Source organism: Equus caballus, chromosome 13 (genome assembly GCF_041296265.1).
Source record: "Equus caballus isolate H_3958 breed thoroughbred chromosome 13, TB-T2T, whole genome shotgun sequence".
Classification (NCBI taxonomy): domain Eukaryota; kingdom Metazoa; phylum Chordata; class Mammalia; order Perissodactyla; family Equidae; genus Equus; species Equus caballus.
The window spans coordinates 5,288,520-5,313,531 of NC_091696.1; the positions used below are offsets into that span (position 1 = coordinate 5,288,520).

Here is a 25,012-nt window from a genome sequence, read left to right on the forward strand (position 1 = left end):
GCTCTAATTGGCCCGGGCTGTCTCGGCGTCTCGGCGTCGACCTTTCCCACAACCAATCAGCGAGAAGGAGATACAGGAAGCGTTTGCCTCTCTATCCGGAAGGGGCGGGGCACGGCGTTGGAAGCAGCCAATGGGCGCTCTGGAGGCGGGGCCTCCCGCTGTGGGAGCGGCGGCGGGAACCTTCCCTCAGTCCCGGAGGCGGGCCGGGCTCTGGATTCATGGAGGGGGCCGAGGGGCCGAGGTGAGCGGGGCCTGCAGTCTCCCGTCGCCGTCGCCCTCTGTCAGGCGCACGGCGTTCCAGACCCCTGCAAAGGAGGGAAAAGTGGCCACGGCGCATGGCTGGCCCGCGGCACGGAGGCCCCGGAGCGGGCACCGCAGCGCTGCCCCGACGCGCACCTTTTGGGTGCACCTTGAGGTCTGGGGTCGCGGGGGATTCTTACCGGACGCCGCCACACGTCCTTGGACCTGAAGTCGGAGCACGAAGTCCCAGTAGACTGAGTTCATTTCCTTTTTAACTGGTTTCTCTCTTTTCTAAGAAAAAAAATGGGGGTTATTTGAGGGGAGGCTTCAAGGCACATTCTAATTTGCATCGCTGCACAGTTTTAGAGAAAATGCAATACTTCTGTATCTCATTGGGTACGTGATTACTGGCTAGTAAGCTACACCGAATTCGGGGAAGCGAATCTTCGCCCAGCCATGTCGCATTCAGTGTCAGATTCCTGAACCCAGATTCGCTGTCTGCGTTTAACTGTTTTACCTGCACCCTTCACAATAAATATCAGAACTAGCTTGTGGTGTGTTGCCAAATAAACAAGTTTTTAGAGCGACTTCTTTCCATTTTATGTGGTGTCACCTGCCGTTTTCGCATTTAAGATGAATGTGTGCAAGTCTTTGCAAGGTAGAATGAAGTGTAAAGACGTTGGTTGCTTTATTTTACAAAGGTTTATTGAGGGTCTACTCTGTGTTAGATGCTGTGGGAAATACCCAAAGATTTCTCTCCCAGGGAGCCTCGTGTTCTGTTTCATCTAAGTTATCAGTTAAACTGTTTAGTAGAAATTGGTAGATTAACGAACACGCAGAATACGTTTTTAGGATGAGCAGGAGTTTGCCAGGCAGATGATGAAGAGTGAAGCAGTCTAGACAGACCTGTGTAGACAAGGAACAGTGTCTAAAAGAGCCCGAGATGTTCGGGAAACAGTTGTTCACTGTGACTAGGATTGTAGGGGAATTGGCAAAGGGAGGATTGGAGAGAATGAGCAAATAAGGTAGATTGGGATCCAATTATGACTAGAGTTTAAACTTCGTGTGGCACACAGTGAGATGCCAGTAAGTTTTTAAGCAGAAAAATTATTTGATCAGATTTGTGATTTTGAAAATAACTCTGATGGTAGCATGGACGTCGGATTGGAGTGGGGAGAAGGTGAAGACAAACCAGTTGGAAAACTCTTACAACAGATGCAACAAGAACTTTGCCGCCTTTGCAAAGGCAGCAGCTGGCAGACTAGATGTGGGCTGGGGACTCAAAGGCAGCATGGAATACTGTAGTTACACAACTGGTACCCAGTTTCTAAGATGGTTTTCATTTTGACATAAACATTGTGTATTTGCCACCATACTCTTGGCTTTTCAAATTGTGTGAGAAATAATCGCTTTCACTTTTCAAGAAAGAGGATCCCACTGTTGCAAAGGTTATTGACCCATAGCTTGAGGAATACATATGTCACTTTCATGTAGATCCCAGTAATAATTAGATTTTAGATATGCATTGCATTCAAAGTGTCTAGTCACAAGGTTTTTTGGCAGATGTTTGATTATAGAACAACGTTTGTATTTATAAATATAATAAATGGATATGTTGATATAATAAATGAACACGTTAGCCCCACTAACTATTAACAGAGGTGAATCATTTAGACGCAGAGTTAAAACCAGGATGAAAGTACATAGTTGCGTACTCGCTTTGTTTCTCCTACCTGGTTTCTTTAGTACAGAACTTGCCAAGGCCATCAAACCTATTGATCGGAAGTCAGTCCATCAGATTTGTTCCGGCCAGGTGGTACTGAGTCTCAGCACCGCTGTGAAGGAGTTGGTCGAAAACAGTGTGGATGCCGGTGCCACTAATATTGGTAAGTTTGGGAGAATTTTAAACCATGAGAAATAATAGCGTTAGTAATAGCAGTTAACTTTTATTGTGTCCTCACTATGTGGTAGGCAGGCATTGTGCTAAGAACTATAGATGGGTTTTAATTTAATCTGCAGAATAACCGTGTGAGATAGGAATGATTATTATTATTATCTCCATTTTACAAATGAGGAAATTAAGGCACAGAGAATTTACTTTTTTGAGGTTATAAAGCTAGTTTAATATACCTGCAAGTCTGATTCTAGAACCTGTTCTTGTTAATAACTATTTAAAGTCACCCTTTCGAAAGGAAGAAAGAAAACTATTTTATCTGGGCCTGTAAAGAACCAAGAAGGACTTTAAAAAAAATAAAATAAGATGTACAAAATGACAATAGTATGTTTAAATAAATATAGTTATGACTCTTAGATTTGTATTATGTGGGTTATAAAAACATAAAGGCTTTTAGCGTGGATCAGTTTGAGAAATAAATATTTTAAACTTTTTAGATCTAAGGCTTAAAGACTATGGGGTGGACCTCATTGAAGTTTCAGACAATGGATGCGGGGTAGAAGAAGAAAACTTTGAAGGTTTAAGTAAGTTGAATTTTTCTAATCCTATTTTAAAATATTTGAGCAGTGTCTCAAAATTTTGCAGAACGCTGTCGTAGGAGACGCAAAAACAGCTTTTTAAAACAAGTTGCTTTGTGTTTATTCATTGCTGCATCGCCTGCGATGTCTTGAGCCTTACCTTACGCCTCTCTTTCAGCTCTGAAACATCATACTTCTAAGATTCAAGAGTTCGCTGACCTAACCCAGGTGGAAACTTTCGGCTTCCGGGGGGAAGCTCTGAGTTCACTTTGTGCCCTGAGGTGATGCAATGTTTTTATCCACTAACTTGACCCCTTAGAAAAGTCTCTCTGGGAAATTAAAAAGTATGATTAGAATCATTATTGTTTGCGCTTCTCCACCTGAATGTTTCACCTTCTAACGTCTGCATTCTGTTCTGTCTTACTGTCAATCTAAGTGGTAGGATAAATGTAAGCAATGAAATGTGAGCGATGAATGAATGAAATGAAGCAAATATTATTGTGGAAAAATTGTAACCCTTTAAAGCAGTAACTTTTTTTTTAAAGATTGGCACCTGAGCTAACAACTGTTGCCAGTCTTCTTTTTTTTTCCTGCTTTTTCTCCCCACATCCCCCCAGTACATAGTTGTATATTTTAGTTGTGGGTCCTTCTAGTTGTGGCATGTGGGACACCCCCTCAGCATGGCTGGATGAGCGGTGCCATGTCCGAGCCCAGGATCCAAACCAGTGAAACCCTGGGCCACCGAAGTGGAGCGCGCGAAGTTAACCACTCGGCCATGGGGCCGGCCCCATGCTTTGGTTTTAATTTATTTTACTGTTCAAGAAGAAATTTAACCAAAGCACTTATTTAATTACATAACAGATTCTAAATTTTTATAAATAATTGTACATTTGAACTATAGTATCTTTTGAATCCTTTTAAAAAAATTTGTTAGAACAGTAGTAACATAACTGAGAAATAAATCTTTATTCATGAATGTCTTAGTTTGGGAGTCTTTTATGGTTTTGCGGTTTAACCAAAAAAACAAATGTCAAAGCTGTTATCAAAATAAACCATTCACAGAACTCCCTCTCACTATCTGTGAGGCGCCAGACCTTAGATTTTCTGATGAATCCCCACCCATTTAAACCCTCTTGGTGATCTCAGAGGGACTGTCTTTTTTTAGGAGAGTTTTGAGAGAACAGGAGTGAGGAAATGAGCGTGTCCAACACCCGAGAGTCTCTAACGGACCCTGCCTGCCCCCATCCTCTTACAGCGATGTCGCTATTTCTACCTGCCACGCGTCTGCAAAGGTGGGAACTCGACTGGTGTTTGATCACAATGGGAGAATTGTCCAGAAAACCCTCTACCCACGGCCCAGAGGGACGACGGTCAGTGTCCAGCAGTTGTTTTATACGCTTCCTGTGCGCCATAAGGAGTTTCAGAGGAATATTAAAAAGGTACAGTGATTTCAGAATCCCGCTTCCCAAGAGTGTTGAGAGTGTAACGTGAGGATGGAGGCAGGGACCTCCCACAGTGGTTTCCTCTTCAGGGGATTTTCTTCCCTTGGTTTTTTGAGAAGTACTTGGTTTGCTTTTTCCCCTCAAAGATTTAACTTTGGGATAATTTACCCTTTTCTTTTCTTGAAAAGAATCATCTAATTGTATCTATTAGGTGTTCTAAGGTGGGAAATGTGTTCTTTAAGAAATAACGTTATTTTTGGATTCTGTCTTTATTTTTCAAAATAAGATTATTTTTCTTGGTTCCCTGAGAAATGAATTATTACGGCTTTTATGATTTGAATGAAAATGAAACAGCTAAATGTTACATAATGGGTGTGTTTAAAAAGCAATTACAAACTGTGTATATGTATATATATGAGAATCTGTATATGTGTATTAGTGTATATGAACTCATATATACTAATATAAATAGTATATATATAATCATATACACTGTATATACTATATGATTACAATTTTGTAAAAACAAAGCAACTGGCTTAAATATGCGTCGATAAAAGGCCAGCAGAGTGGACACATGAATGTTACCAGTGGTAGTCCTTGCATGTGAGATCCTATCTACTTTTTGCTGTCTTTCTTGTGCTTTTCTATTTTGTACATATATTTTTTATAATCAAAAAAGTTACTTAAACATATGTAGCTAAAAACTTTCTTGTAAAGCAATTTTTTTTTTTTTTTTTTAAAGATTTTATTTTTTCCTTTTTATCCCCAAAGCCCCCCGGTACATAGTTGTGTATTCTTCGTTGTGGGTTCTTCTAGTTGTGGCATGTGGGACGCTGCCTCAGCGTGGTCTGATGAGCAGTGCCATGTCCGCGCCCAGGATTCGAACTAACGAAACACTGGGCCGCCTGCAGCGGAGCGCGCGAACTTAACCACTCGGCCACGGGACCAGCCCCCTTGTAAAGCAATTTTTGCTAGTTATAACTTTACTAAATTTTACAAAAATAGGTATTTACTACAGAGAAAGCTTGAAAAATTTTCTTTTTTCTTTGAAAATTAAAAATTTTTTGTACAGAGGAAAATTTTTTATTATAATTATTTGTGTTTTATGGTAGAAAATTAATGTCTCAGAAAATGTAGGGAAAAAGACTTGTACCTGCCAGAGACAACCATTATTAACAAGTTGATGTATATCTTTCCAGACTCCTTTTAGTTTCATGTATTTATAAATCTTGGAAAGATTTCAAGATAAATTAATTAACGTAATGAAATCAAGCATTACCGAATATGAAACATTTGAGTAATATGGAATTTTATGTGGTAGAAAGTTGATATTGTCTCTGCCTACCTCCCAGAGTTTGGTTTATAGCCTTAAGACTTTAAATGGGTGCACGTATATACAACATTTATGCATATGTTTCTATTTTCTTAACAATTAGGATCATATTATATATGCTGTTCTATAACTTTTTATATAGTATATTGTAGGTATCTTTTTTGGTCAATTCGTACTACCTTATTTTTTATCATTCCGCCATTATATGGATCTCCATAATTAATTAGCTCCTTGTTGATGGATTTCTCACAATTCCACATTGTTTCAGTGAATGTTTTTGTAATATATCTTTGATTGTTTCTGCCAATCTTTCTGCAAGGATAAATGTTTAGAGGAGGGATTACAGAGTCAAAAAAAGGCACTTTTCGATGTTAATAGCAGTGGGCATGGATGTTTTGCAAATGAGGGACGCGTGGCTAAGAACCAAATCCTCTGAGTTCCCTTTTATACCATGTAGGGAGATGCGATTTGTAAGGCGTTCTGTCAGGAATAATTCGCCTTGTTTGTGAGATGATAGGAGAACCTTGAATTGGATGTCATAACTTGAGCTGTGTAATTCTTGTAAGCTTAACGTAACGGTGAGCCTTGCGTTTGTGTTTTTTGAACAGGAGTATGCCAAAATGATCCAGGTCTTACATGCCTACTGTATCATTTCAGCAGGCGTCCGTGTAAGTTGCACCAATCAGGTTGGACAAGGAAAGCGACAGCCTGTGGTGTGCACAAGTGGAAGCACCAGCATCAAGGAAAATATTGGATCAGTGTTTGGGCAGAAGCAGGTAGTGGTGGCCAGTTACTTAAAACATTTTATTGCTACAGTGATTGTGGTGGGTTTCTATAGTCCTTTCCAATAGAATAGAGAGTAAAATCCAAGAATTGATTTGTGTGTGTGTGAGTGTGTGAGGAAGATGGGCCCCATCAGGCCATGCTATGGCGGTATCCCATATACAAAATAGAGGAAGACTGGCACGGTACCTGCCACAAACATTAATGTTGAGAGCTGAAGGTGTTTTCATTTTATTCTTCCAGAGAACAGAATAGTCCTTTTACTCTCTGAAAAAATATAAATGAATGTGGGCAGTGTATCAATTTTGGTTAAGTAGGAGCTCAAGGGGCCGGCTCCGTGGCCGAGTGGTTAATTTCGTGTGCTCCGCTGTGGCAGCCCCGGGTTCAGATCCTGGGCGCGGACATGGCACCGCTCGTCAGGCCACGTTGAGGCGGCGTCCCACATCCCACAACTAGAAGGACATGCAACTAAGATATACAACCATGTGTAGTGGGGGTTTGGGGAGATAAAGCAGGAAAAAAAAACCAGATTGGCAACCGTTGTTAGCCCAGGTGCCAATCCTTAAAAAAAAAAAAAAAAGGAAGATTGGCAACAGTTGTTAGCCCAGGTGCCAATCTTTAATAAACAAAAGTAGCAGCTCAAGTGTTTCATCTTTCTAATAAAAAAATCAAAATTATTACAGCACTGCCAAAAAGCAGCCGTCGAGATTCTTTGCGTTTCACCGTGCTCTTAATGCGGATAGCTTGGCTAGGAAGGAAACCACACAAAACCCCTCCATATCTTCCTTTCTGAAGTGAGTCCATTCTCTGTTTGGTAGGAAATAACTGTGAATCTTGGTTTCTTCTAGTTGCAAAGCCTCATTCCTTTTGTGCAGCTGCCCCCTAGTGACTCCGTCTGTGAAGAGTACGGGCTGAGCTGTTCTGATGCTCTGCATAATCTGTTTTGGTAAGTAGGTTGCTGCCAGGAAATTGCGATCAAACGTTTCTTCTTGAGCTTTTTGGTTTTTTTTGGTTTTAAAGACAGTGATTTCGAGGCTTATAGTTTCTTATGTCCATTATAATACTGTGGGCAGAATTACTGCTGAGAAAGAGGATTTATAGGAAGGAGTCAGTTACTTCATTGAAACAATATTCCGGGTAACCGGTGCATTTTAGAGGGTTTCCTATTGAATTAGTGTTTATAGTAAAGGCTTTGTTTAGTGAACAATTAGAATAACTTTTAATAAATTGCTTTGTGTATAATGTTTCTGTTTATTGGGATCTGGCAGAGAGCGGTAGAGGCTGTTTCCTTTACTTCATGCCTTACCCGAAGTCCAGTCCAGCGTCATTACTTTTAGTGTAAGAAAAGTGGGCATTTTCCATAAGCAGGATTGGCCCTCTGACGGTCCATAGCGCTTACCTTCCCTCCACTTGCCTTTGGCTTATGCCTGAAATTAAAGATGGGGATTAATTTCTTTATGTCGAGGTATTGCTCTTATGGAAATGAGAATATCCCTGAGGTAGATCTCAGGTAGAATAAACACTTTACCGATACCTTAGTAGATCGAAGTTTGCTAACCGAGAACGGATTTTAAAAGGGCAGGGAATGTGGGCAAAGATCCTGATGACAAGTGGCTGGAGTCCCTGGCCAGCTGGTGGGGACAGCATGGAGGTTCTGAGAGTGTGACTTTGGGGTGAGACGCACTCCTTGTGTGGAGACCAAGGATTTCATAGGGTAAGTGAGAGGAGGGCTGATGCAAAGCACTTTTGAAACCCCTGAGTTGCCCAGGGGCACTTGTAGACGATAGGAGCTTTAGAGCGTTCCAGGGGGTCTGTGTTCTTTTTACGATTCATCCGAATGGAGCACAGACGCACATTAACTGGAATGTTAACATTATCAGCGCATCCCCAGGTGTTATGTTTTTATTTTTTACTTAAGAACGTGCCACTTGATAGATGTTTCTAATCTTTTTCATTCTGGAACCCTGACCTTCCTGCATTAACATGGAACAGCATCTCAGGTTTCATTTCTCGCTGTACTCATGGTGTTGGAAGGAGTACAACAGACAGACAATTTTTCTTTATCAATCGACGGCCTTGTGACCCAGCAAAGGTATTGAACATTTTTTTGGTATTAATTTTTTCTCTTTTCTTTTTAGCTTTTGATTTTATTTATTATTTAATAATTTTTTCCGGCACAGACACTTTACGTGGAACTTGGGAAGTCAACTCAGAAACATGGCTTTAAATTATCTTATTTTGGGCACTTAGAAAAGTCTGCTATGTAGTTGTTTGAATTATGTATGTATCTACGTACACATTTTAATAACCAACCAATATATTTATATCATAAAAATTATCACTGTTGGAGAAAGTAAACATTTTGAAACATTCACCATCATCTAGACTTTTCAGTGTAGATTGGCACACATCATATGTTTGTGTACTTTTTCTTCCTTCTGTTTATTTTCTCAGAAAATAAGGGCCCAAATTACTCTGCTTCAAATTTACACTGGTCGTCTTGACATGGTTACAGGGTTTCCAGTGGTTCAGCCTTGACTGTGCATCTTCAGCCGCACTGTACCTCAGTTATAGTTTCTGTTTGCCACTGATAAGTTACTTCTATCTGCCAGATATGGTTCAACTTCTACATTTTTAACCAATATCGTAATTGGTGTGATTTTACGCTTTTTCTCTAATGCCATTTAATTCATCTGCTTCTAAAGTCATCTAAATACATTTCTCTGTACATTCAGTGTGTTTTATGAGCATTTAAACTGCACCGGCGTTTCACTGACCTTTCTTCAAGAACATCTTTAGATTGGAAAAAGATTCAGTTTTAGGAATCTATGATTAAAAGTATCTTTTGGAAGGGCACAAGGAAACTTTTTTGGTTATGAATGCGTTCGTTATCTTGATCGTGGGGATTGTTTCATGGGTGAATACATATGTCAAACTTATCAAGTTGTGTCCTTTAACTATGCGCAGTTTATTGCAGGCCAATTATAGCTCAGTAAAGCTGTTAAAAATTGTATCCTTTTGGTGGTTGGTTAGAATAGCACGTTGTTGGAACACTGGGGGAAGGGAACATGTATAGGTTTCCTCAACTTTGTTTTTCGTGTAGGTTTCCAGACTCGTGAATGAGGTCTATCACATGTATAATCGACATCAGTATCCATTTGTTGTTCTTAACGTTTCTGTTGATTCAGGTAAGTTCCGCTGAGATTTCACTAAAATTGCTGACTTACTCCCAAAAGAGTAAAATGAAATTATAAAGCTCTGATAGGACTGGAAAGAGACTTTTGTCGTAACAATTAATGGCGATGTATTTTTTTTACAGCTTTTTGTTTTATAGATGTTTATTTTTCACACAGACTTTCCAGCTTTCTACTTGAAACTACGTTAATTGTATTATTAGGAAAATGTGACTTTTTCACGTCAGCCAAGGGAGAAAGAAGACTGAATGTTCTTCTTAATTTTGAAAATAATTCATTTCGTATTCTTCTTCTGATTGTTAAAATTCTGGTTTATTGTTATCCAGTATTTTTTCTAGATACTTAGAAATATGTATGTACACACCTTCAAAAATATATAATGATATATATATGTCTATATATATACCTTGGGGTGAGAAAATAATTTTGGTTAATTTTTGTATCCTGCTCTTTTCCCTTAGGTTTGAACATTTTCTTTTCCATGTCAGTGAAAATTATTTGGAAACATGATATTAATAGCTGCATTCATTATATTCTAACGTATGGATATGCCTTAAATTTTTTTTTTTTGGTGAGGAAGATTGGCCCCGAGCTAACATCTGTGCCAGTCTTCCTCTATTTTGTATGTGGGACGCTGCCACAGCATGGCTTGATGAATGGTGTGTAGGTTCATGCCGGGGATCTGAACCCGTGAACTCCAGGCTGCTGAAGTGGAGCATGTGAACTTAACCACTGCACCACGGGGCCAGCCCTGATATGCCTTAATTTTTAAACTTTTTTTGTTTTTTAGCTATTTAAGTTGTTTTCAGTTTTTGGAAATTTAAATACAGTTCTTATAATGTAATCTATATCTTTGATTCTTTTCTTAAGATGAATTCCTAGAAGTGAAATCACTGGGTCAGTGAACGTGATTGTGTTGTAGCAATTTACACATCTACCAAAATGTGCTAGGTCTCACACTTTTTAACCAAATTCAATAGGTGACAAAATGATGTATTATTTTAGTTTGCAGTTTTATTATACATTTTCATGTAAACACATGAAAATTTGCTCTTTTCTTTTACAGTTTACTCATTCAAATCCTTGCATATTTTAACAGTTTAAAAAAAATTATTCATCTTTTCCTTGTTTGTTTGAAAGAAATAATTGTATAGTTTATGAATAATAATCTGTACACTGTAACGTTTTTAATAGTATCTTTAGTAAGTCCACGTGAACAGAATAGTAGATGGGGAAATTTCTATTGTCACAGGCGAATTTAAATTGACGTGATAAATATCTTTTCTCTTTTACCTTAGAATGTGTTGATATCAATGTTACTCCAGATAAAAGGCAAATTCTGCTCCAAGAGGAGAAGCTTTTGTTGGCAGTTTTAAAGACGTCTTTGATAGGAATGTTTGATAGTGAGGTCAACAAACTTAATGTCAATCAGCAGCCGCTGCTGGATACTGAAGGTAAGAAAAATACACGTATATGAACAGCTTCTAAAACTTAGCGCTCTTGTGAGGTGCAGTTTTGTTGACATGAAACAAAATCGCCTCTTTTAGACAGGAGTGGTTATGTCACCCTAGAAAGTATGTCGTGCAGGTTTAAGGTAATCTGATTCAAAAGGGACACAGGCAGCCACATTTAGCACACACAGGGCTATGTTCTTACCAGGACTCAGCTTTTTTTTTTTAATAAACACTCTCCAATTGCTGCAAATTTTTGTTAATTTCCAGAGTTCTGAAAAAGTTGATTTTGACAGCTTTTGGCAGTCTTCTCGTTCTTTTTATGGAGGAGGGAAATTTTGGAAGTCCTTACTGTGCCGTTTTCCCTCCTGTCACCCCCTGCCTTCTTCACTGAGTGGAAGGTTGAAATCAGAGTTGCCCCAAAGCTGATGTGACATATGTGATAATATGCACAATCATTATTTCACTACCTGGTCGTAAATGATCAGCCATTTATTTGAGGAGTTAGTTTTATTCTTTTTCATCCAAACCAGGTGCCTCCAGGCCGTCTGGGAGGGGACCAGAGCTGAGCCCCAGCTGCCTTCCTTGGCAGAGGGAAGAGTGGGCCTTGACCTCCTCTGACAGCCACATCCACTCCTTGGGGTGGATGCTCTCTTCTCTGGGCTGAGCTGCCTCCTCTGATCTTCATGTCTCTACATGCAGAGATGGAAGGGTGGCCGCTCATCACTGTGTCCTCCAGGGGGAAAAGCCTGAGAGCTGTCTGGGGGAAAGCTAAGGTGGCAGATGAGTGTTGTTCCCAGTGAGAGGAAATTGCTCTGGGACGTGGCTTTGTAAACTGAGGGTACCGGGAGCCATAGCCGGGGCTTTAGGAGAGTGGCGAGATACAGAGTGGCTTTGTCCTAACATTTCCTAACCCAAGGCTGGGGAGGGGTCAATTCGGATGGCCGTGGGGCAGGCTCTCAGAGTGCCATGCTGGGCAGTTTTGGTACTCAGGGATGTGCTGGAGGCACAAAGCTCCTGAGGGGTGGGGTGGGGCTGCTAGGTGCTGGGAGAGGAGCACAGAAACGCTGACGTTGGTGTGGCAGAGCCATTGACCTCCCTGTGGTAGGTCCCATGTCTTCCCTGGCCCTATTCTGCATGGGGATTATGGATGTGTCTGTGGGGGGCAAGGGGTGGAGGACGGTGGGTAGCACACACATCTTTGTGGAATGGGCCAGTGGTGGCATCTCTGAGCTCACTCACGGGCACTTTGCCCCATAGAGAGAAAGTGCTCAACGTACCTGACCCTCTTGAAGCACAGTTGAATCAGTGCTTTCCTTTCAGCCATTTTATTGCAGTATAGCAGCCACGCAGAAACAAACATGTCTTAAGTGTGTGGCTTATAAGTGTCTCAGCCTGAGATCCAGAAATAGCACCCACACAACCAGCCTGTACCCCTTTTCATACACTAATCCCCCCGTGGTAACCATTTTCCTAACTTGTAACGCCATAGATTCGTTTTATCTGTTTTTAATTTGAAGTCATCCTGTATGTACTTTTTTGTGATTTGTTTCTCTCTCAATATTTTGTGAGATTCATCCAAGTCATGTGTGACAGTTCATTCAGTCATTCTCGGTGCTGTACAGTATTCCACTGCATTTGAGTACCACGATTTATTTGGGCATAGTTGGGTTGTTTCCAGTTTGGGGCTGTAATGAGTAAAGTTGTCGGACAGATCCCCGTCCATGGCTTTCGCAAGCACAGCCAGACGTTTCTCACGGATGTGGCAATGCTGGGTCACAGGCATGCACGTTTAGATTTAGGACTGTCACTCCCAGAGAGTTTACAAAGCGATTCTGCCAATTTCACTACCACCAGCAGTATGTAGCCTTCCATTTGATTGTCATCGTTGTGCGTATTTGTTGTTTATTTAATTTTACCCTCTCCGGTGAGTAGATAGCGGCGTCATATTGTGGTTTAAATTCGTATCTCTATGATGAATGTAGAACAATTTTCTTAGGTTTTAATTAGCCATTTGGACCTCCTCTTTAGTGAAGTGCCTGTTCACGTAAAAACGTCCTCTTGTTCCATTTCAGTACAGTCCCTGATCCTCTCCTCTGTTCGTATCTACTCAGGGAACCTAATAAAAATACACTCAGCAGAGGTGGAACAGCCTTTGCCAGAAAAGCAGGATCGTCCCGCATCGTCCAGGACTCGAGGGGAGGAGAAGCGGGCGGTGACCATTTGCAGACTGAGAGAGGCCTTTTCCCTTCATCACGCGACAGGGAGCAAGTCTCAGGGCCGGAAGGCTGCTGAGCCCAGACGGATTTCTCCAAGACAGAAAAGAAGCGCACAGTTTCGTAGCACTTCCGACTCCCTCTGCCCCCAGAAGCCCGTCTCTGCCACAGGCTCGTCCAGCCCCCGGGAAGAGGCGACGAGCTCAGAGGAGGATGCCTGTGACCGCACGGACAAAGTGGAGAAGGACTCAGGGCACAGCAGCACTTCAGCCGGCTCAGGGGAAGCATCCAGCACCCCAGAAACGGGCCGCCACTCCAGCAGTGACCGCACAGCAAGCTCCCCTGAAGACAGGTTTTCACAAGAAAATGTGGAGTCTTGTCAGAAGTTACCTGAAACTGGCCATCGTTTTTCAGACACAGAACGCCATTTAGGCCATGAAGATAGTGGATCTAAATTTAGAGTTTTGCCTCAGCCAACTAATCTCACAGCCTCAAACACAAAGCGTTTGAAAAAAGAAGAAATTCCTTTAAATTCTGACATCCTTCCAGAGTTGGTTAACACTCAGAGCCCGTCAGTTTCTCAAGTTGATGTAGCTGTTACAATTAACAAGAAAATAGTGCCTCTTGACTTTTCTATGAGTTCTTTAGCTAAACAAATAAAGCGGTTACATCACCAAGAACAAAAAAGAGCAGGTGAACAGAATTATAGGAGGTTTAGGGCAAAGATTTGCCCTGGAGAAAATCAAGCAGCAGAAGATGAACTAAGAAAAGAGATAAGGTAAACTTGTTTCTTAAGAGTATTTTTGCTCATTTTAGTCAGTTGTGGTGAGTGAACCAAAGGCCAGTCCTTCCGCACTCTGGTTTTGCTCCTCTGGGTGTCCGCTGTTCTGATGGCATCTCTTCTGGCTCGGGGCTCGGGTGTCACCCTGCTTTGGCCCCAGGATCTGGTCCTCTGGCTCCTGCTGCCTGTGAAGACCGTCCTACCCGGGCATCTTCTCTGCACCACAGACTAGATTTATCCTGAAACGTCAGCTCTGCCAGCGCTTCTCTCTTCCTCTGCCCCTCTCCCTTTCTGTCTCCCTTCTCAATGCTCCCTCCCACAGATGCTGATGGTGGAGGCAGCTTTGACTCCACAGATTGGTTGGTGGCCTTACCGATGCATCCTCCGTGATGTTTTTTTCATTCACCAACTTCTTTTCATTGCCTCTCACATCCATCATATTTATTTTCTGTGAAGAACTCTTTCACTATACCGTTCTGCTGCCAGAACCCTTTCAATAATTTTTTCCTTAGATTTTCTTAGCCTGTCCTGTCCATCAGTCCAAATTAATCAGTGCCTTCTTGACCCCCATTTCATTCCTCTTCCTGAAGGTTTTCAGCCCACAGTGACTTCTCCCTGCATTGAATTCATGGCGATTTTGGTGGACATTGCTGTTTCCCATTTTTCATTTTAACATGTTTTAGGAAAAAATTACAACACATTGTCAAACTTGTGATTTCAAGAAGACTGCAGAGGATAAGAGGTAAAAAAAGGAGTCAACTTAAAGAAAAATATTAATGATACAGATAATAGAACACACTAGTTATCCCCACTTTCTTGGCAGTAATTACGTACCACATTGGGACTTTTTAAATGATGAATTCTCTTGAAATATTTAACCTTATCTTTTTCAACTTTGTATATATTTTGTCTCCCCAGTTAGTGAAATGTGCTCTGTCCTGTACACAGTGCAGCTCAGTAATTATGTAGAAATTTTATAGCACTTTTAGTCTGGACCACACGGGCTTTGCCTAACTTAGGTTATAAATCCTTCAACAACGAGTATTGTATTACAGATTTCCTTCGGTATTCACAGTGCCTAGCTTACACTGAGAAAGGTTTTCAGGAAATACTTCCTTTAAAAAGTGTGGATAATGGAGGTGAACCTCTTTGGATGTCATCTGGGGGCCTTGAGCTCCGAGGGAGCCAGAGCAGAGAGCCAGGTTCCTTCAGACACACGCATACATTCACACACACAATCTTCGAAAGTATGTGCTTGATAGGGAGAGACATGTAAAGGTACCCCAAATTAATGCTGGGTATCCTTTATCTTTGGATTCGTTTAGCCCACTCAGTGAGTGAAATTAACTGTAATTTTTAAAAATGAGAGATTTTAACTAATTCAACCAACGTTTGTTGATCCCCTGTTATTATAGTTTGTGAATTCGGTACATGTAAGAATCACTTAGGGCGCTTGTTAAAGAAGCAGAGCCTATGGCCAGCACCCAGAGAGTCTGCATCGGTCCACCTGGGAGAGCCCCCTGTGGAGCCCAGGAATCTGCATTTTCGCCAAGCGCCCAAGTGGTCACTTTGAGAAACCCTGCTCCCCGATGGACTGGCAGTGGCTCCTGGCTTCCAGTGCCTGGCTGCTGGATTGGCTCTGCTTGTGTTCTGAGTTGTTCTGAGACGAGGCGTGGTATGGTGTACTTTTTCCTGAGAAATACATTTCAAGCTAAAGATTAGGCAGTAATCGAAGACACTGAGGTAGTGTTTCCCAGGTCCCGTTTCTGTATTTTGAATTACAACTAAATATATCAAGTTATAAGGTTTTGTTTCTTCTTCGTTGTTTCTTTAAGCCTGATGCTCCTTTTTAGTTGAGAGTGAGGTTACCTGCCGAAGACACGGAAGACCTGGGTCTTCAGGTGGGCACAGGTTCTCCCCATAGGGAGTCTGCCTGGGAACCAGAGCGTACTCAGACGGTTCCTGGGAGAGCATGGAATCACAGCCAGAGAGCTGGTATTTTTGCCAGTTACCGGTTTGTTGCTTCTCAGCTCCAAATCCATCCTTCTTGGCCTTGCTTTCCATCCTGGAGGCTGGACCGTGTAAGCATTTCTCCTGGTGCGCTGTTAGACTTTTATCAGTAGGGGGCGCTTGCGGGACGCTGCGGCTTCTCTCCTTGCTTGTGTGCCCTTTTCTTTTCCTCCTGCAAGACAGCCACCAGCAGCGTGCAGGAGGCCCAGCATCGCTCACTATGATGCTCTGGCAAACTGCTCTTCATCCAGTGGGCTGCAGCCGTGCCTGTTCCAACAAGGTCTGAAGCTCAGCCTGGGGGGAGCCGGTGCTCTTCCAGGACTCCCTCCTTGGGACACTCTCCTTCATCCCTGGCGGTGGGGCTACCTTCTGCATTTGCTGCTCCTGTATTTCTTAGCTTAGTAGTTAACCGCCTGTGACTGGCTCATAATACTCTGTTAGAAATTCTCCCTGTTCAAATCACTGCTGTGGCTTCTGTCTCTTGGTTGGACTGTGATGATAAGGAACTAGTCCCAGGAGACAGACCCTCAAAGGGAGGGTTCTGGGATGGGTTTGGTCGTGACCTTGGATTTGACCTCCTGGCTGATAGGAAATGGGAGCTGAGTAATCCCTGCCCTCAGAGGCATCGCGGTGCATCAGATCGTCACCTGTGGTTGGTCGTGATGCAGTGCCGGTGAAAGTACGGGCCTCGGGAGCCCAAGTGGCTGCTGTGGCTGTGACGATTATAAGCACTGTGGTGTGGGGTGGATCCTCCTCAGGGCACTGGAGCACTTAGAGAAAGAAGTGACAATCTCAGGTCCTTTCATCCTCAGCTCATGTCACTGTCTGAGAACCAGAGAGCTTCCACCGTGGCTCTGACAGAGTCTCAGTTCCTGTAGCCACAGGGCTGGTACTGATGAAATCCATTTTCACAAATTTAATTGTGCAGGTTGCAGAATTACAGCGTCAGTTTCTCATGTGAAGATTAGTGGTGGTGTCTGCCTCTAGTCTGGACTGACTTACATAGTTATTAATGGCATTAGATTTTGAAGTCACCCACCAAAGGACCCATTGGTGAGCTGGGCAGATATTAGAAAGATTGATACCCAGTCCTGGCAAAAAGAGACTCTGTACACTGTTGGTGGGAGTGTCAACTTTTACAGCTCTCTTATCAACATCAAAAATGTACAGAGCCAGCCCTGTGGCCTAGTGGTTAAGTCCGGCATGCTCTGCTTTGATGGCCCAGGTTCGCGGGTTCGGATCCTAGGCATTGTCTTACACCGCTCATCAAGCCATGCTGTGGCGGTGACCCACATACAAAATAGAGGAAGACTGGCACAGATGTTAGCTCAGGGCGAATCTTCCTCACCAAAAAAGCCCCAAAAAACAATGTGCGTATGTAATTCCACATCTAGGGATTTGTCGTATAGAAATACTCCTACAAGAGAGCAGATTTATGTGCAGGAATGTCTGTTGCAGCTTCTTATTGCTCAAAATGGTCCCGACTGAAATGTGCTTTATTAGAGAATTTGTCAGACACGTTATGGTACATCCACATGGTGAATTCCTGTTTAGCCATTAAAAAGAATAAGGTAGATCTTGGTGTGTGGGTCTGAAAAAATACCTAAGATGCGTTGGTAAGTGATGAGGGTATTAACTCTATGAGGAATTATGATTCCATTTTTGTTTTTTTTTAAACAATTACTGTATAGACAAAGGTCTGGAAGGATAAACACCAAGTTGTTAATAGTAGTAACTATTGTCATCTCCAGAGAGTAGGATGAATGAATGAATAACTAATCTTATCTTTAGAAAGCGGGAGTGTTAGGACCTTTCTCTATTTTTGTATTGTTTTTTTAATTACAGTGTCTTTTATCATCAGAAAAACAATCTTTTAAAATGTCTTATAACTAACATTTTCTATACACAGTAAGACGATGTTTGCAGAAATGGAAATCATTGGCCAGTTTAACTTGGGATTTATAATAACCAAACTGGATGCCGACATCTTCATAGTGGACCAGCACGCCACGGATGAGAAATACAACTTCGAGATGCTCCAGCAGCACACTGTGCTCCAGGGTCAGAGGCTCATAGCGTAAGCTCATTTCAGTGTTCGGAATTCTCTGTGTTGTTTCACCCCCACATTTAAAATCTAACAGCTTGTGTGTGTATGTATACATATATGTATATTTTTTGCCATAAACATCCCTACAGCAGATTTTTATCCTTTTTACATAATGGTAGTTATAGCTGCCATTTTATGGGTGCCTGTATGTACCAGGAATGTTGAAGCAATTTACATGTATTAATTCATTTAATCCTCACAAACCTGTGAGGTAGTCACTGTTACCATCAACATTTCACAGGTGGTGAAGCAGGTGCGCACAGAGAGGTTCAATAACTTACCCATGGTCACATAGCTGTGTTCTTTAAGTATCACACCTTTTTAGCTATTAAAAAATGTTGATCACTGGTCGGCCAGAAAATCCTTTTGGTGAAGTGCAATTTATAGTATGTAGAATTTCTGTTTAGAGTATGTAGAATTGGTTTGTTCAGAAAGAGCACAGCCTGTGTGTCCGTCCTCAGCTGTAGTAGATGAATTCCAGTGATTTGATAGTCACTGCAGAATTTGGTATTTCTCTCTCTTTTGCCAAATTGAATGTTCTACTCTGACCACTTCATAAGAAGGTGTGATAGGATATCATGTCGACCAGAAGTCTCTTCTTCTTTTTTTTTTTTTGAGGAAGATTAGCCCTGAGCTAACTGCTGCCAATCCTCCTCTTTTTGCTGAGGAAGCCTGGCCCTGAGCTAACATCCATGCCCATCTTCCTCTACTTTACATGTGGGATGCCTGCCACAGCATGGCTTTTGCCAAGCGGTGCCATGTCTGCACCCGGGATCCGAAGCGGCGAACCCCGGGCCACCAAAGCGGAACATGTGCACTTAACCGCTGCGCCACTGGGCTGGCCCCCAGAAGTCTCTTCTGAGGCAAAGCTGTAAGAAGAGGTCATGGATTTTCACTTGGGAAATTAAACTACCTAGAGAAATAAATTCAGATCCCAAAAGCAGCAGATCTCAGCATGAAGAACTGTGCCGCTGAAACAGTCACGCAGCTGGGAAATAGCCCGAGTTCCTGGTGCTCTGTTCCCTGTGGAGTGGTTTAATGATGCCTGTTTTCAGTAGGAGTAAATGGGAATGGTGAAGACGTTTAACACGCTGCTTTGTAATACTGAAATGTTCCTGCTCCTCTGGGAGAGGTCTTCTACTTTCTAGCTACTTTGCATACATAAGGTCTCGTTTGTAGCATTTCAAGTTGACCCAGGTAATCCCAGGCTTCCGTGGGTCCCGGGTGGACCATAGGCAAGATGAAAGGAAGAAGGCCACAGTTGCATTCTGTCCTCCCGGGCCCTGCCCAGTTTGGCCCTGAGGACCTCGTTCCTCAGCCCCCTTCTCCTTGCTCTCTATACTTGAGCCACACTGGCCATCTTTCGTTTTCCCGTGACAACCCCAGGAATTCCTACATGGCCATGCAGAAGAATGAAGCGGATCTTTATATGTGGCTCTGGGAACACCAGTGCTCCATCACAGGGCCTTCGCACAGACTGTTGTCTCCACCTCGAACACTTGTCCCTGCACCCACCCCTCACCCCCATTGCCGGGGTACTGCCCCTCACCCCCAGATCTCAGCTCGAAGGTCACTTCCTCAGAGAAGCCTTCCCTGATCCCCTCTCCCTCTGGGTCGAGTCTCACTTGCTCTGTGCTCTTCTGGCACCGGCATCTCTTCTTCCTGATTCTCAGTGTAGTTTGTAACGATAATTTATTTCTCTGGTCAATGTCCTTCTTCCCCACTGCACTGTTATCCCGTGAGGGCAGACACCGGGTCTGTGTGTACTCGCCACAGTATCTCCTGCCGTTAGCAGTGTCTGCCTGCTTGAGCACTCGGGAAATCCAGGAGGAGAGCTGGGTGGATAAGGGATAGATAAATAACGCAGGCACAGGAAGGAGCAGGATAGCAAGACAGGTGCTCTTTATTCTGTTTTCAAATGCCTGTAGTGACCTAACCCAGCCTTTCAAATTGTCTTTATTGTGAGGGAGAAAAACAGCATTTTTATATAATACTGTTATCTTTAAAGAGGGGATTCAAAAAAAAGACCGGCTCATTGGGGTGGGCTGGCAGATCGAGGAAAAGCAAACTACTGTTGTAGTTTTTCTAAAAGGAACTTTAAAAAAGCAAGCCAAAAGGAAATTCTCAGAGAGCTTTGAGACAGGAAAGGCACACAGCTGCGTACAGTGTTATTCATGTTGCTTTTTGGAGTGAATTCCAAGAATCGCAGTATTGTTGTAGTTTCATTTCTGCCTTGTAGGTCAGTGTTTGACTTCAAAATGTGGTCCGAATCTCTTCTGTTTTCAGACCGCAGACTCTCAACTTAACTGCCGTCAATGAAGCTGTTCTGATAGAAAACCTGGAAATATTCCGAAAGAATGGCTTTGATTTTGTTATCGATGAAGGCGGTAAGTTACTACTTAGGACTATAGAATTGTGTCCTTTTAGAGCGGAGAACAATCTTTGAGGTCATATGGATCAGCGTATTTCATATCAGATGACAATTGTCCCCCGAAAAGCATTTTGCTTCTGCCTTCTCTTTCAAATGTTCATTACAAGTAGCACTCAAATGAAAGGCATGTTTCAAATAATGGGTTTTTCTCCAAATTTTATTCTTTTAGCTCCAGTCACTGAAAGGGCTAAATTGATTTCCTTGCCGACCAGTAAAAACTGGACCTTTGGCCCTCAGGACGTAGATGAACTGATCTTCATGCTGAGTGACAGCCCTGGGGTGATGTGCCGGCCTTCCCGAGTCAGGCAGATGTTTGCCTCCAGAGCCTGTCGAAAGTCTGTGAGTAGAGAAAGCTCGTCTGCTGGGACTGGTCAGTTCTTCTCCTGACCAGTCAGCGTTGTTAAAAGTGGCTGTGATTGCCCTGGGTCGTTGACATATAGAGCCACATTGCCCTCTGCCATGATAACATAGGAGCTCAACACGTCTGCATTGTCTTTGACCTCTGACCCGTAATTATTGCTCTTTACTTCCATTAAACAGTATCCCAGCATGCTTAGCTATTTATTATGCACACTGCTCCTTTATGGACCTTCTGGGTTTGAACCACATTGGTAGATAAAGATCTGCTGCCAGGCCTAAAGGACACGCACAAGGTTATGCCGAGTCCCTCCGTCAGCAAGCATTTCACAGGCTGCGCCATGAAATTCCACTGCCGCTGCTCAGATTGGTGCGGACAATGGTAGCAGTAGTTTGTGATTAGCCTGACGTCAAAGTAAAGTAAGTGAACCTGTGTCACTGGCCTGTAGGCACAGCCAGGACGCCATTCCTTCATTTATTCAACAGGTATTTCTTGAACCCCTGCTGTAAAAAATAACGACAACCTCAGATACCAGTAAGTTCACTAAAGAAATTAAAGCAGCGTTGGGGTAGGGAGTGAGCACAGAAAAACGAGGTGAACAGTTGAGATGGGTGGTCAGGGGAAGACCGACTGAGGAGGTGACGTCTGAGCTGACGCTCGGAAGGTGAGACGGAGCCCCCTGGATGAGAACTTTTCAGATAGAAGAACTAGCGAGTGCAGAGACTTGGGGTGTCTGGGGAAGCCAGAGGTGGACCCGCGTGACTGGAGAGCGCACCAGGATGAGAGCAGAGCGGCGTCCAGAGGACCCCCATAGGGTCTTGCAGATCCCGGTCAGAACCTGAGAGTTTGTGCTGCACGGGTGGGAGGTGCTGGAGGGTTGGAGTGGAGAACAGTCTTAAGTCGGGGGTGTCCCGTAATGGAAACAAGGGAGCAGGGCAAGAGCAGCAGCTTTTTCACATTTGCAAGTGGGAAGGGTTGGAGTTCTGTCTTAGCCGGGTTGTGTTTGCGATCCCCTGGGACTCTAAGTCGGGGTGTCTGAAAACAGCCGTATTGATGACTCTCAAGCTCAGGGGAAGTGTCCGTGCTGGAGATAAGTTGAGCTGTACTTTACAGCCACGGGATTGGGTGAAATCACTCAAGGGAAAAGTGTAAGTAGAGCAGAGACTGAGGCCCAGGACCTGACTTGCAGCCACAGATAGTTCTTTGATAAAGACCTAGCATTGACCTTCCAGTCCTGGAGTCCGAGTGAGAGGTAGAGCTGGGACTGGCTGTGCTAATGGCCAGGCATTTCAAGTTCTGTCTTGCGTGACTCGGAGATCTTTAGAGCCGCAGGCTGTCCTTCACTCCCCGCCCTGGCGAGTCCAGCGTGCTGCAGCTCTTCGTCGCCCACGAGCGCCCCTGCTGACTGGGGTGGGCTTTCCCGAGGGCCTGTGCTCCAGGCCCTTCCTGCGCTTCCGGCGCCGGCGCCGTCTGCTCTGCCCCAGACCACCGTCACACTGGCCTCCCTCCTGCCTCGAGCCCCTTGTGCTTGCCGGTCCCTCCGCCTGGATTCTCAGCCTCCCATCCTTCTTCACATGCCTGGCTCCCTCCCGGCCTCCAGCCCTGAGCGCCCCACCGCGGTAGCCTCCCCCGGGTGGTGCTTGCTTCTCTGTTAGCTTGTTTCTTGCCTGTCTTCCTCCGACGTGGCCACACCCTGCTGGATATCTCGCCTCCATAGGACTGCCTGGCTCATGGAAGAAAGTGACAGAAAAGTTCAGGATTGTCACCTCTTGCCATCTCTCCGTGTTTCTCAGGGTCTCAGTTTCTCTGTACTTGCTGGGGAGTCTGCTCATGTCCACGAGTATGTCAGATGGTGATATGTGCTGTGGGGAAAAAGCGGGGCCAGGGCTCAGGAGGGCTAGACAAGGAGGGTTGTTTCACTGAGAGGAGACAGGGATGTTGTACAGAAGCCCGAAGGGAGAGGGGAAGTGGGACGTGCAGACTTTTGGGGAAAGAGCATCCCTGGCCTGGGGGATAGCCAGTACCAAGGTCCTGAGGCAGGTACTTGCTTTATGTACTTTCAAGAGAGGACGGGGCGCCAGTGGGGCTGGGGTTGGGGAGGGTGTGCGGGCACAAAGGCCAGTGAGGGCCAATCAGGTGATGCGCTTGGGCTTTTATTCCCTGAGAGGGGAGAACCAGGAAGAGGAGCCGCGTGCTCTGGCATACCTTTAAAAGGAATCTCTGGGTGTTTTGCGGAGAACGGCTTGAAGGGCTCAAGGGGGAGCGGCTGCAGTTGCCGGGAGGGCGGTCATGCTGGAGCTGAGACTGGTGGGTCCTGGACAGGTGTGGTCGGGTCTCTAGAAAGGTGTGCTGCCCTGGAGGAGCCATGGAGGGCCGGGTCTCACAAAAAGTGGAGGGCTGGGCTCTTTGAAGGTAGGTGCTCGGGGCAGTTTTTCTGGGAACATTGTTTTTGAGTTGTGATCTTGTCCAGTTTTGTTGAAGGGAAAAGTGCTTCTGAAGAGTTGCTGTTCTATCAAAAACCAGTCCGAGTTCCCTTCACGCCATTGTGTCTGTGTTCAGGTGATGATCGGAACCGCGCTCAACGCGAGCGAGATGAGGAAGCTCATCACCCACATGGGCGAGATGGACCACCCCTGGAACTGCCCCCACGGAAGGCCCACCATGCGGCACATCGCCAACCTGGACGTCATTTCTCCAAACTGATGGCATTCCTCAGTTTTTAGGACTCTAGATTTTATCGCAGCTTTTTCTGTTTTGAAAGACAGGGTTTTAACTAGCCATTTTTGTTTGTTTGTTTCGAAATTAACCGGCTCCTTAAACAAAGTACTAGATCCATTTAGAAATGACCTAGAGATCCTTTTTAAATCATGTGGAGCGTTGCTTGCACATTTTTTGTTCTGCATTTGAATGTGTGTGTGTGCGTGTGCGCGTGTGTGCAGGCGAGAGCATGTTGTACAAAAATGGGAAGAGCACTTGCGGAGTGACCCAGGCCTCTGCTCTGGCCGGACGTGCTTTAGGCTCCAACTCTCAGCCTTTAATGATGACAAAATTCATAATGGTTTCATTTCATAAATGTAAAATTATGGCCTTTTGGGATTAGTGGTTCTCAACCCTGATGCTCGTGAAATTTAAAAAAAGGAATAATCCAGAAAACCCAAGGGGGATTCTCTGCCCGGCTGGAAGAAAACCGGGTGGGGCTGAGGTCACTATTTTTAGATGTTCCCTGGCACAGTCAGGGTGGCAAAGCACTGTTGTAGGCAAGGGAAAATAAAAGACTTTGAGTTTCCTGTAACCTTAATGCTGCGATGTGGTTTCCTTGGGGTGTGGACTGCAGGACATTCTCGTTACTGGCTCTGAGTGGTACTGGAGATAGAAGACGGTTGGCAAATAGTTTTCCATGGAATCTCGTCCCATTTGAACTCTGACAGAAATGGAAGTAAAAATGCCCTCTGTGGAGTCCAGACAGCAGTCGGTGTACACTGACCAGTGTGGACCACTCCCTGCTCTCGCCCTCCCTGCCCAGGCCGTGGGCCTCTGGGAGACGGCTTCCCTTCGCAACTTAGAATTCCTTAGATGCCACAGTTCAGTCAAGGAATAATTATTGCCATTTGTGTAAAGCACTGTGCTGGTGTGCCCGTCTGCAGGATCTCACTTAATAGTCACAAGAAGTGCAAGTTGGGAATTGTAGGGGGCCCCCAAAGACAGCCGCATCCTAATCCCAGAACCCTTGGATGTGTGACCTAAAGGGCCAAAGGGGCTCTGCAGATCGGATCAAGGGGAGGCTGGTGAAATGGGGACCGTGTCCTGGATTGGCTGGGTGGGCCCAGTCTAGCCCGTGACTTCTTAAATGTGGGGAACCTTTCTCAGCTGGGCCAGAAAGATGCAACCTTCCCGGTTCAAAGATGGAGGAAGGTAGCCTCCAGAAGCTGGAAAAGGCAGGACATGGATTGTGCCCTGGTGCCTCCAGAAGGAACCAGCCCTGTTGGACTCCTAACTTACAGGACCGTAAGATGATAAATTTGTGTTGCTTCCTGCCACTAAGTTTGTGCTAACTTGTTTACGGCAGCAGTGGAAAACTGAAGCCCGACTCCTTCCCGTTTTGGTGCAGTAAAGCCTGAGAGAGGTCACGCGACGATGAGCAGAGCTGGGAAAGCCCAGTTCAGGTGCATCGGCTCCAGATTTCCACCTAAC

The 25,012-nt window shown here is 44.2% G+C and overlaps 1 protein-coding gene across 4 annotated transcripts; it reads left to right on the forward strand.

Annotated features, from left to right (window-relative positions):
* The first annotated feature begins 112 nt into the window (after nucleotides 1-112).
* PMS2 (PMS1 homolog 2, mismatch repair system component) lies at nucleotides 113-24,113 on the forward strand. 4 transcript variants are annotated; one of them, XM_023655250.2, is made up of 16 exons: nucleotides 113-241; nucleotides 1,987-2,126; nucleotides 2,632-2,718; nucleotides 2,891-2,993; nucleotides 3,968-4,151; nucleotides 6,099-6,266; nucleotides 7,122-7,219; nucleotides 8,266-8,365; nucleotides 9,377-9,461; nucleotides 10,766-10,921; nucleotides 13,033-13,912; nucleotides 17,835-18,002; nucleotides 20,319-20,419; nucleotides 20,633-20,802; nucleotides 21,307-21,355; nucleotides 23,381-24,113. In XM_023655250.2, exons 1-15 carry the CDS (start codon nucleotides 219-221, stop codon nucleotides 21,328-21,330), a joined length of 2,487 nt encoding a protein of 828 aa, XP_023511018.2. In that variant the 5' UTR covers nucleotides 113-218; the 3' UTR covers nucleotides 21,331-21,355; nucleotides 23,381-24,113. The 4 variants fall into 4 exon arrangements, with proteins under 4 accessions (XP_023511018.2, XP_001494013.4, XP_070086810.1 ...); XM_001493963.6 differs by lacking the exon at nucleotides 21,307-21,355; XM_070230709.1 differs by lacking the exon at nucleotides 21,307-21,355 and having other exon boundaries at nucleotides 119-241; nucleotides 1,992-2,126.
* Nucleotides 24,114-25,012: the final 899 nt, after the last annotated feature.

What these genes read in the sequence shown, in the direction of transcription:
- PMS2 (XM_001493963.6), top strand. Translation starts at nt 219, where the DNA reads ATGGAGGGGGCCGAGGGGCCGAG. An exon ending in GAGGGGGCCGAGGGGCCGAG is followed by an intron (nt 242 to 1,986) that starts GTGAGCGGGGCC and finishes TGGTTTCTTTAG; the next exon opens with TACAGAACTTGCCAAGGCCA. An exon ending in CAGTGTTTGGGCAGAAGCAG is followed by an intron (nt 6,267 to 7,121) that starts GTAGTGGTGGCC and finishes GGTTTCTTCTAG; the next exon opens with TTGCAAAGCCTCATTCCTTT.